Source organism: Oncorhynchus gorbuscha, linkage group LG10, assembly GCF_021184085.1.
Source record: "Oncorhynchus gorbuscha isolate QuinsamMale2020 ecotype Even-year linkage group LG10, OgorEven_v1.0, whole genome shotgun sequence".
NCBI lineage: Eukaryota > Metazoa > Chordata > Actinopteri > Salmoniformes > Salmonidae > Oncorhynchus > Oncorhynchus gorbuscha.
In genome coordinates this window covers 63,635,993-63,648,677 of record NC_060182.1, presented here as the reverse complement: position 1 = coordinate 63,648,677, position 12,685 = coordinate 63,635,993, and the positions used below count along the sequence as shown (strand labels likewise).

The following is a 12,685-nucleotide window of genomic DNA, read 5'->3' as shown; positions in this document are numbered from 1 at the left end:
CCCTACTCCCCTCTCTCATATACACATTCTCTTTACACTCCCCCTCTCTCTCTCTCTCTCTCTCTCTCTCTCTCTCTCTCTCTCTCTCTCTCTCTCTCTCTCTCTCTCTCCTCCCTCTTTCTCTGTAAGTCAGCCAAGGAAATACACTCTTTGAGGAGTCAGTGAGGGAGTGCTTGTGACAGAGAGAGAATGGAAGGGAGTAATGGTGAGGAAGTCTGAAAGGAGCCATTGCTCAGCAGGGAGATAGAGAAGCAGCAGTATGATGTCCTTTGTCACATGTCCAGGTCATTTCATCTACTCTTCGTTTGTCCCCAGTCTTTCAGTGTGTAGACGGAGGCTAAAGCATGGGTGCATATTTAACTACTCTGCTGCAGTCACTAGGAGTTGTTAGCAGTTGAAGCCGTTTGTTTGGAGGCTCGCTGCCGGGTTAGCTGGCCCCCTGGCTCCCCTCTCCACTCTTGACAGCTGAGCTATCCCACTGGGCACACCACGTCATTTCAACATGGAAATGTGGGTAATATTTGGTTGAGACGTTGATCAGTGACATTTCAACTTTTATTCACCCGCTCAAAAAGACAGCCAGAAGTTTGTTCAATTCCTAATGTGTTACAACTAAAAGCACAAACAAATCCCAACAAAAAAAATATGATTTTTGGTTTAGTTGTCATCAACCATTTAAAAGCACAGAAAAGGCCTAGATCAGATCACACGTTAACCAGCGATAGCCGACACCCGCATAGCTGGTGCTTTGGTGGTGTCTGAGGTAGAGCTGTGAAATCAGATAGGCTGCTTGTGTGGTCATTGTCACAAAGTCACACCCGTCTCACTTTTGTGAGAAGTTCAGAACGAGAATGTGTAGACTAAATAGAAATAAGGCACGGGGTGGTGTGGTATATGGCCAATATACCACGGCTAAGGGCTGTTCTTAGGCAAGACGCATCAAATCAAATGTATTTATATAGCCCTTCTTACATCAGCTGATATCTCAAAGTGCTGTACAGAAACCCAGCCTAAAACCCCAAACAGCAAGCAATGCAGGTGTAGAAGCACGGTTGCTAGGAAAAACTCCCTGGAAAGGCCAAAACCTTGGAAGAAACCTAGAGAGGAACCAGGCTATGAGGGGTGACCAGTCCTGTTCTGGCTGTGCCGGGTGGAGATTATAACAGAACATGGCCAAGATGTTCAAATGTTCATAAATGACCAGCATGGTCAAATAATAATAATCCCAGTAGTTGTCGAGGGTGCAGCAAGTCAGCACCTCAGGAGTAAATGTCAGTTGACTTTTCATAGCCGATCATTAGCAGTATCTCTACCGCTCCAACTCTAGAGAGTTGAAAACAGCAGATCTGGGACAGGTAGCACGTCCGGTGAACAGGTCAGGGTTCCATAGCCGCAGGCAGAACAGTTGAAACTGGAGCAGCAGCACGGTGTACCTGGACACAGCCCTTAGCCGTGGTATATTGGCCATATATCACAAACCCTAGAGGTGCCTATTGCTATTATAAACTGGTTACCAACATAATTAGGGCAGTAAAAATATATTTTTTGTCATACCTGTGGTATATGGTCTGATATACCACATTTGTGGTTTGTCTTATTTGTCTTAATGCAACTTTGTGCAGTCAATGGCAATGTCCACTTTAAGTAAGCGGTGGCAGGGTAGCCTAGTGGTTAGAGTGTTGGGCTAGTAATCGGAAGGTTGCAAGTTCAAACCCCCAAGCTGACATGGTACAAATCTGTCGTTCTACCCCTGAACAGGCAGTTAACCCACTGTTCCTAGGCCGTCATTGAAAATAAGAATTTGTTTTTAACTGACTTGCCTAGTTAAATAAAAATAAAGGTATTTTTTAAATATATTTTTATATAAATGTATATTAATTAATATTTATATATATTTTTTTATAATAATATAATAAGTATAATAAGTATAATGCCGAGAGCCGCTTGTGGATTTGACAGCTCTAACGCAAGTCCATCTCAGACACCCGCAAAACAAGCGTGAATCAGCAAACGTGAATCTGATGGAATCTAGTCCAAGGTTAAAATGGGAATAAAATGTGAGATATTTACTATTTATACAACAACTTCATGTGTTGTTACAGTGCTTCATCTAATATCACAACCAAAATGACCTGGATTGCAGTTGAGATTACATTAGAAGTACATACTGTAGTGCAAGTGATCAATGCTGTTCGAGATTTGGGACATATTATTATAACAATGGTGAAGATCTCCACAGACCTGCAACCTTTGCATGCTATCTTGAACATGCACGCTTTCTATCATTACATAAGAAGACATTTATAGTTACAGGCACCTCCAGTGCCTTCAGAATGTATTCACACCCCTTGACTTGTTCATAATTTTGTTGTGTTACAGCCTGAATTTAAAATGGATTCAATTGTGAATTGTTTTGTCACTGGCCTAAACACAATACCCCACAATGTCAAAGTGGAATTATGTTTTTCAGAATTTGTTTACAAATTAATATACAAATGGAAAGCTGAAAGCTGAAATTTCAATAAGTATTCAACCCCTTTGTTATGACAAGCATACATTTCAGGCGGAATAACCTGTTTAGGGGATCTGCGTAGTTCTGGTAACGGTTCCGACTGACATTTTCACTTATAAATCTGTGGACACCGTAGATCAAAATGAATGATAGCCCTGGTTCCCATGGACACAATATTCAAATTACTTTGAAACAACATTGATTCAACCAGTTTGTGCCCAGTGACATGCCACTTTTCTCTCTCCCATGCTGGGAAAGTCCAGCACGGCCAGCCACCCCAACCCACCCCAGAGGCAGTCCAAGACACTGCCAGTTGCTGAGCTAGCGAGGGCTGGGGCTGCCAGGTTCTTCAGGACTTTGGCAGTTAGACAGCTTACAATCCAGACCGCTTACATAAAAATATACTAAATTAGCTTGCTGAGCTAAATGTGTTGTACAGTATATTGTTTACAGTGTCAATAGGCATGGTTGGCATCGTTGTGAGGTCAACGTGGGTGTTCTACTGCTGTTGGACATGTGAAATGGACTTGTGGGATCTGGAGCACAGCCTACAATGGGTGAGAGGTAAAGAGTCCAATGAGGACATAACAACAGTGTGATGCACATTTCTCGATGTTGTCTAATCACTAAGCAGAAACAAAAACAAACAAAGAACAGTTACTTCACAATTATTTCACAGGAATAGCCATCCAATCCCCAATTTTTTCCTGTGCTGTGTTAGGCCACTGATTCTCCTCAAAAACACTTCTGTTCACACATACCCGTCACTTGTGTGGGTGTAGTGTTCAGATGTAATGCTTTGCACAATCAAAGAACAAGCACACACACACACAAAGAAAGAGAGCGAGAGAGAGAGAAACCCACTGCATGGTGCTTATACAGTGCATTCGGAAAGTATTCAGACCCCTTCCCTATTTCCACATTTTGTTACATTACTGCCTTATTCTAAAATTAATTCAATACATTTTTCCCTCATCATCCACACATTTTAGGCTGGGTTTCTGTACAGCACTTTGAGATATCAGCTGATGTAAGGGCTATATAAATACATTTGATTTGATTTGATGATCGCCCAAACAGAAATCCCTTATTTACATAAAAATTCAGACCCTTTACTATGAGACTTGAAATTGAGCTCAGGTGCGTCCTGTTTCCAATGATCATCCTTGAGACACACCTGTCTATATAAGGTCCCACAGTTCAGAATGCATGTCAGAACAAAAACCAAGCCATGAGGTCGAAGGAATTGTCCATAGAGCTCCAAGGAAGGATTGTGTCGAGGCACAGATCTGGGGAAGGGTACCACAACATTTCTACAGAATTGAAGGTCTCCAAGAACACAGTGGCCTCCATCATTCTTAAATGGAAGAAGTTTGGAACCACCGAGACTCTTCTTAGAGCTGGCCGCCCGGCCAAAATGAGCATCGGGGGAGAAAGGCCTGACAGAGTTCCTCTGTGGAGATGGGAAAACCTTCCAGAAGGACAACCATCTCTGCAGCACTCCACCAATCAGGTCTTTATGGTAGAAGCCACTCCTCAGTAAAAGGCGCATGAGCCCGGTTGGAGTTTGCCAAAAGGCACCTAAAGACTCAGACCATTAGAAACAAGATTCTCTGATGAAACCAAGATTGAATTATTTGGCCTGAATGCCAAGCATCACGTTGAGTGAAAACCTGGCACCATCCCTACGGTGAAGCATGTTGGTGTTAGCATCATGCTGTCTGGATTTTTCAGCGGCAGGGATTGGGAGACTAGTCAGGATCGAGGGAAAAGTTGTATGTATTTATTTTATTTCACCTTTATTTAACCAGGTAGGCCAGTTGAGAACAAGTTCTCATTGACAACTGCGACCTGGCCAAGATGAAGCAAAGCAGTGCGACACAAACATCACAGAGTTACACATGGGACAAACAAACGTACAGTCAGTAACACAATAGAAAAATCTATATGCAGTGTGTGCAAATGTAGTAGGATTAGGGAGGTAAGGCAATAAATAGGCCATAGTGGCGAAATATTTACAATTTAGCAATTAACACTGGAGTGATAGATGGAGTGATAAAGTACAGAGAGATCCTTGATGAAGACCTGCTCCAGAGTGCTCAGGAAGTCAGACTGGTGCGACAGTTCACCTTCCAACAGGACAACGACTCTAAGCACACAGCAAAGACAACGCAGGAGTGGCTTCGGGACAAGTCGCTGGGCCACTCTGGGCCACTCTGTCCTTGAGTGGCCCAGCCAAAGCCGGGACTTGAACCCGATTGAACATCTCCGGAGAGACCTGAAAATAGCTGTGCAGCGACGCTCCCCATACAACCTGACAGAGCTTGAGAGGATCAGCAGAGAAGAATGGGAGAAACTCCACAAATGCAGGTGTGAGAAGCTTGTAGCATCATACCCAAGAAGGCTGTAATCGCTGCCAAAGGTGCTTCAACAAAGTACTGAGTAAAGGGTATGAATACTTAAATGTGATATTTATTTATTTACAATTTCTAAAAACCTGATTTTGCTTTCTCATTAAGGGGTAATGTGTGTAGATTAATGGGGGATGAACAATGTAATCCTTTTCTAGAATAAGGCTGTAACATAACAAAATGTGAAAAAGAAAGGGGTCTGACTATTTTCCGAATGCACTATATTGTCGAGATGCTCTCAGGTGGCAACATAGTGCTCTTACTTGGTCTTGACCCGTTTTGTTTTTGACATCAAGTTCATTGCAGCTCTTGATACCTAAAAATACAGATAATCCAAGGGTTAATACACTCTGCGGTCTTGCCTCTGTTGTCCTGTGCCACTCCAAGTGAATCATTGTGAAACGCAAAACACAGTTGTTTGACAGCCTCTTTCCTTTCTACGCATTATGTCATCCCATATGAACATGTGGTATCATGGAGTAGATCTATCCAAGCTGAGGGCATCATAAGTATATTTGGATTGAATGTCATATTTCCCACACCCAGATGAGGTCATGTGGTCAGTTCCAGTAGAAGGAAGGAGGTTTGTTATTTTTTCAGTCTGTATTTACCCTTGAGATGGTGGTCTTATTTCAGAGAATCAGCACGTTGGTTAATATGATTCACATTGATGTGGCTTACTAACATAAAGTAGCCCTCATTACTTCACACTAACTTGTCTCAGATAATCAGTGTGAATAGAAATCACACCGAACAAATACAAGATGACCGACCAAATATCCCACCAACAGAGTTTACATAATGATGCAATTATTTTTTTTCTTATTGATATCAGATTAAAAAAAGGATCAAAAAGCTGTCATTCTTATAGGCCGAGTTATTGTCCTTATGCACACAGTATATACTGCATTGCATTTGAACTATTTGTGAGAAGTCAACAAAGTCACCTTCAAGCTACTGACATAAAAAGAGACTATAATGTATACTATGGAAGGAATACTATAGTATACATAAAGTAGTAAAAAAAAGAGTAGTGTATATATACTATAGTAATTATTGTAGTGTTTTTGCAGACTGTAGTATTAAAGGCAGTGTTTTTAGGGACGGTATTATACTGTAGTATTTACTATAGTGTTTTGTGGACTGTAGCAAGGTATACTATAGCATTTACTAGTGATGTTACGTGTGATACCAAAAGTCTGAGGCATTGCTGACTTCGAAGCTGTGTGCCAATGCGTGTCACAGTATCAGAAGAACGTCATCAATGACGTCAGAAGCTTCGTTTGATCCAACGTCGTAGTGTAATGCAATGAACCTGGAACACAGAGTGTATGCGACTGCTCCAGAACAACATTTTGGTGACACGGGTCGAAAACAATTCTGTTGCGTTGGGTTTGTCATATATATACAGTAGTCAATATTTCCTGTGTTGCATCTTCAAGAAGCATGCATACAAAGAGCGTGTCATTTTCAATTCATGTGATTCATGCTACAGCTAAATTCCTATTTAAATCACTGATATGAGAAACCACAGGATCACACAATCCCGACTGTTTTATCACCTCAACTACAGATATGAATGATTAAGACAGGAATGTTGTGTGTGTCAACTACATGGCCGCCACCTTGTGGGGAGCTGTGGATAGTATAGTGAAGCTTCAACAGTGAGGCAACATTCCACAGGCCACAATCAACTCTGTGCCAAGGAGATGTGTCGTGCTGCATGAGGCAAATGGTGGTCACACCAAATACTGACTGTTTAAAAAAAAAATGTATGTATCTGTGACCAACATATACAGGGAGGAGGTGAGGGCCCTCGGAGTGTGGTGTCAGGAAAATAACCTCACACTCAACGTCAACAAACCTAAGGAGATGATTGTGGACTTCAGGAAACAGCAGAGGGAACACCCCCCTATCCACATCGATGGAACAGTAGTGGAGAGGGTAGTAAGTTTTAAGTTCCTCTGCATACACATCACAGACAAACTGAATTGGTCCACTCACACAGACAGCATCGTGAAGAAGGCACAGCAGCACCTCTTCAACCTCAGGATGCTGAAGAAATTTGGCTTGTCACCAAAAGCACCAAATTCGGCTTGTCACCAAAAGCACCAAAATTCTACAGATGCACAATCGAGAGCATCCTGGCGGGCTGTATTACCGCCTGGTACGGCAACTGCTCCGCCCACAACCGTAAGGCTCTCCAGAGGGTAGTGAGGTCTGCACAACGCATCACCGGGGGCAAACTACCTGCCCTCCAGGACACCTACACCACCCGATGTTACAGGAAGGCCATAAAGATCATCAAGGACAACAACCACCCGAGCCACTGCCTGTTCACCCCGCTATCATCCAAATACCCTACATTATTCATCTCATATGCATACGTATATACTATACTCTATATCATCTACTGCATCCTTATGTAATACATGTATCACTAGCCACTTTAACTATGCCACTTTGTTTACATACTCATTTCATATGTATATACTGTACTCGATACCATCTACTGTACCTTGCCTATGCTGCTCTGTACCATCACTCATTCATATATCTTTATGTACATATTATTTATCCCCTTACACTGTGTATAAGACAGTAGTTTTGGAATTGTTAGTTAGATTACTTGTTGGTTATTACTGCATTGTCGGAACTAGAAGCACAAGCATTTCGCTACACTCGCATTAACATCTGCTAACCATGTGTATGTGACAAATACATTTTTATTTGATTTGATTTGTATTCCCAGTCATGTGAAATCCATAGATTAGGACCTAATTAATTTATATCAATCGACTGATTTCATTACATAAACTGTAACTTAGTAAGATCTTTGAAATTGTTACGTTTATGTTTTTGTTTAGTGAAAATATACAGTGGATCTCCACCCTATGAGGTTCGAATAACATTTACATTTGGGTCATATTTAGCAGGCACTCTTTTCCAGAACAATTAGGGTTAAGTTCCTTTTTTAAAAACGCACATCAACAGATGTTTTACCTAGTCGGCTCAGGAATTCAAACCAGCAACATTTTGGTTACTTGCGAAACACTAACAGCTTGCTTTCAGTTTTCCTCTTTCCACTCTGAACACTCCCAGGCAGTCCTGACAAAATTGCTTGCTTGAGAAATTGCTCTTTGCAAAGAAGCTATTTTTGTTTCTTTTTTAAAAAACATTTTAATTGTAAACAATCACAATAAGGCACTTAATTGTTACCCAGAAATTATTTGAAATTGAGATTTTAACAAACGGCTGCATTGGACCTTTAAGTGAATTCCTCCTCTTATGGTAGAACACTAATGATTTATTTGTAATGGGATATTCAGCGGGATAGACAATACAAGTGCTCCCACTTTTGTTCCAATGTTCTGATGAGGTAGTTGAAAGTAGGGATCTTTGACAAAAAAATAAAGGGTTGCCGGTTCAAGTCCCCCTCAGGTTGTCCTTCCTCAATCACTGTTCTAACAGACTACTGAAATCATATGTTGAATTAGTTATTGACATTGCAATGAGTTGAAATGCGAACTATTATTTTTAAGGTTTCCTCATTACCATTCCAAAGTGACGTTATCTTTTGTGTTTTTATCACGTGCATGTTCTTACTTAGCTATCTACACATTTCTCTTTAGGGATGAGGTGGGATCTATTAGAAGCTAGTAGGGGTATTTATTTTTTATTTTCTCAGAAGTACTGAGTTAGGTAGCAGGATTTAGAAATGTGGAGCTAATGTTGTAAACCGTCATTGACCACACACTCCAGCACAGTAGGTGGCAGAATGCAACTTTAACGTTTGCGGACCGCCATTACATCATAGAAGAACAAGAATAATAAGATTTATCTTTGTTTTAACATTTATTCAGTGCCATACCATGGCGTCGATTGAGGCTTGGTTTATGGACGATTCTGACGAAGATCATAGGATGCCACATAAACTAAATCCAAACGAACCCGTGTCTTTGAAGGAGTTAGAAAATATTGGTGTTTTCTACTGGAAGGTAGTTAGCTAACTAGCGAGCAAGGCGGGATAACAACTTGGTGACTTCAGTTATCAAGGAAAAGTTGTCAACGTTTAGCTGGTTAGGTTATCTACTTCGTTATTTACTGTCATACACGTCTGTGAATGCAATTGTACACTAAATGTGACTGGCTAAATTGGATTGCATAACAGTAGCGGCTGAGTCGCCAGCCTTGTCTCATAGACTAGACGTAACATAGTAAACGTTGTTCCCGGGACGATCAAATGAGTATATTTTTAGTTTGGTATAGTTACATAAAACGGGTTACTTAGGTCAAAATGAAAATAAGGTGTATGGGTATTCTTATAACTCGAACATCTAGCAATTCAAAGGTTGCGTGTTCGAATCTCATCACCGACAGATTTAGCGTTTTAGCTAATTTGCAACTACTTAGCATGTAAGCTAACTTTAACCATTTAACCTAACTCGTAACCTAGCTAATGTTAGCCACAAAATGTTGTTTTGTTTTTTACGAGACCAGAGACAGACTGGTTGATTCTGTACTGTCCATGTCTTCCAGTTAGATGCTGATATTTATGAAACAGACCCTGCGCTGGAAAAGATCCGTAAAGACAGAGGCTACTCCTACTCCGACATCATCACTATCGACAAGGACAAACTACCTAACTACGAGGACAAGGTAATGCCTGCGTACAGTGACAAGAACACATTTGAGGGTGCTCGGAGTCAGATTACCTTTGTTTCACCTGTTATTTTGAACGCCAATATTAGACTTGTTATAAGGATACTTTATAAAAGCACATTAATTAGAAGTGTCCTGCCATTTGTGTACTCTTGTCCCAAGCTGAAGATGTTTTTTGAGGAGCACCTTCACCTGGATGATGAGATCCGCTACATCCTGGATGGCAGGGCCTACTTTGATGTGAGGGACAGAGAGGACCGCTGGATCCGCATCGCCATGACCAAGGGAGACTTGATCACTCTGCCTGCAGGCATCTACCACAGATTCACTCTGACTGAGACCGTATGGCTCCATTTGTCATTTGGCTGTTTACAACACCTACAGTAAAACTGTTCAACATGGAGGGCATTCGATTATCTGGCCCGGGTTGCCCTGGTAGAAGGCGAAAAGCAATTGAATTAGTTTTGGAACCAGGCTTCCTCCCAGGCGTGAGCCAGGTGCCCCGCTCGTGGCCGATGGTTAAGTGACGTAGGTTAAGTACGTAGATTAATGAGTAGGTATGTGTTTTCACATGCAGAAGTGATTACTTTTGATAAAGATGCTATATCTACCTTCCTAATGAAAACTTGAACCTATATTTGATGGGAAAAAATATGTATGTTTCTGAATGAAGCACCATGCTGCCTTGTTGACAAGACTAAGTGGTGCAGATTACTGTTCCAATTGAGAAGGGCCCTGATCCCTCATCACTTATGCTTTTTCATGTCACGGGCAACAGACCGGTACTCAGCCTAATCGAATCCACCCAGTGTTCCAAACAGGACATTATTTGTCTTTTTACCTAAACATGCAAACACTATTTGATTATAATTTATAGCGGGCAGTGCAGTGCACTGGAATGACATTCACTCTCATGGGATGGGTGGCTCCCTCACTGCTTTTTCCTGTTGATATCACTGGCCATACAGTGCCTTCAGAAAGCATTCATACCCCCTTGACTTATGTTTTTGTTACTGCTTGAATTCCAAATGGATTAAATCTTTTTCCTCACCGATCTACACATAATACCCCATAATGACAAATTTAAAACATGTTTTAAGAAAAATTTGCACATTTCTTAAATAAAGTACAACAATATCTTATTTACATAAGTATTCAATACATGTTAGAATCACCTTTGGCAACAATTACTGCTGTGAGTCTTTCTGGGTAAATCTAAGAGCTTTACACACCTGGATTGGACAATATTTGTACGTTATTCTTAAAAAATGATTCAAGCTCTGCCAAGTTAGCAGGAACATTCAATGTTGTCTTGGTAAGCAACTCCAGTGTTAATTTGGCCTTATGTTATTGTCCTGCCGAAAGGTGAGTTTTGTCTCCCAGTGTCTGTTGGAAAGCAGACTCAACCAGGTTTTCCATTAGGATTTTACCTGTATTTAGCTCTATTCCATTTCTTTGTATCCTAAAAAACTCCCATGTCCTTGTCCATGACAAGCATACCCATAACATGATGAAACCACCACCATTTTTTAAAATATGAAGTGCTACTTAGTAATGTTGGATTTGCCCTAAACATAACTTTGTCCTGAATACAAAGCATTCATTTCTTTGCCACATTTTTAGCTGTTTTTCTTTAGTGCCTTATTGCAAACAAATATTTGTATTCCTTACAGGCTTCATTCCTCCTTTTCACTCTGTCATTTAGGTTAGTATTGTGGAGTAACTACAATGTTGTTGATACATCCTCAGTTCTCTTACCACAGCCATTAAGCTCTGTAACTGTTTTAAAGTCACCATTGGCTTTAAGTCATGATGAAATCCTTGAGCGGTTTCCTTCCTCTCCGGCAACTGAGATAGGAAGGACGCCTGTATCTTTGTGGTGACTTGGTGTATTGATACACCATCCAAAGTATAATAACTTCACCATGCTCAAAGGGATATTTAATGTCTGCTTTTTTTACATGTATTTTTTACCCATCTACCAATAGGTGCCCTTTGAAAGGCATTGGAACACCTCCCTGGTCTTGTGGTTGAATCTGTTTGAAATTCCCTGCTTGACTGAGGGACCTTACAATTATCTATATGTGTGGGGTACAGAGATGAGGTAGTCATTGGAAAGTCATGTAAAACACCATTGCACATTGAGTCCATGCAACTTCTGACTTATGCATTTTTACTGCTGAACTTTATTTAGGCTTGCCATGAAAGGGGTTGAATACTTACTCAAGCTTTTTGTTTAATTAATTTGTAAATGATAGAAACAATGGCATTGCATTTACATTACGGGGTATTGTGTGTAGGCCTGTGACAATCTCCGTGGAAAAAGTTGTGGGGTGTGTATAATTTCTGAAGGCATTGTAGACCGGTGCACCGTGGCTCAGCTTAATCGATCTCCCTCACTGTCTTCCGTCAGGTCATGTGGTTAGGATAGGATATGCACACACTGCCAGCAGTTGACCTATATGAATATGAGAATGTCTAGGTCTAGAGCCATACTGCATGTCCAAGTCAAAAGTAAGATTTTTACATTTCAAGTAAAATGTTGATTGTTTTTCCTCATGCATTTTACAGAACTACACTCAAGCCATGAGACTGTTCGTGGGGGAGCCTGTATGGAAGGCCTACAATCGTCCAGCAGATGAGTTTGATATTCGCCAGAAGTATGTGAGCGCTCTCCAATGTGCTTAACACGAGCAACAGGTGGTACTGAATGGATGCAGTGTCCATAGAATTACACGATTTCTATGACCAACCAATCTTCTAGGAACCAATTTAGTGGAGTTGGATAATCAAAGACTCATGACAAAGGCTTTTGTATTATCAGGTATTTCAACTCATGCAGTGCAGTGCCTACATTGTAAGCAATTGTACTAATTAAAATGCCACTTTCTATGATTTTGTCTGTTGTATTGCACCACTCAAGGTCACATTATATTTTTGTAACACTAAGTCAGTGAGAATCAAGTCTAGTAAGCTGTTTGTTACCTACGGTGAGCTAAAATGCCAGTAAGCTATCACATTAAAAAAATCACTTCAATCATTTAGTTGTCTTAACTTTTCATTCTTCCAAAGTAATTGATTGTCACAAGTGTGGTCTCAA

General features: G+C 40.8%; 1 protein-coding gene across 1 annotated transcript; it reads left to right on the top strand.

The window, feature by feature from the left end:
- The first annotated feature begins 8,702 nt into the window (after nt 1-8,702).
- Nucleotides 8,703-12,480, top strand: adi1 (acireductone dioxygenase 1). The gene is made up of 4 exons (XM_046366611.1): nt 8,703-8,921; nt 9,463-9,582; nt 9,748-9,927; nt 12,157-12,480. The coding sequence occupies exons 1-4, from the start codon at nt 8,796-8,798 to the stop codon at nt 12,271-12,273; spliced, it is 543 nt and encodes a 180-aa protein (XP_046222567.1). The 5' UTR covers nt 8,703-8,795; the 3' UTR covers nt 12,274-12,480.
- Nucleotides 12,481-12,685: the final 205 nt, after the last annotated feature.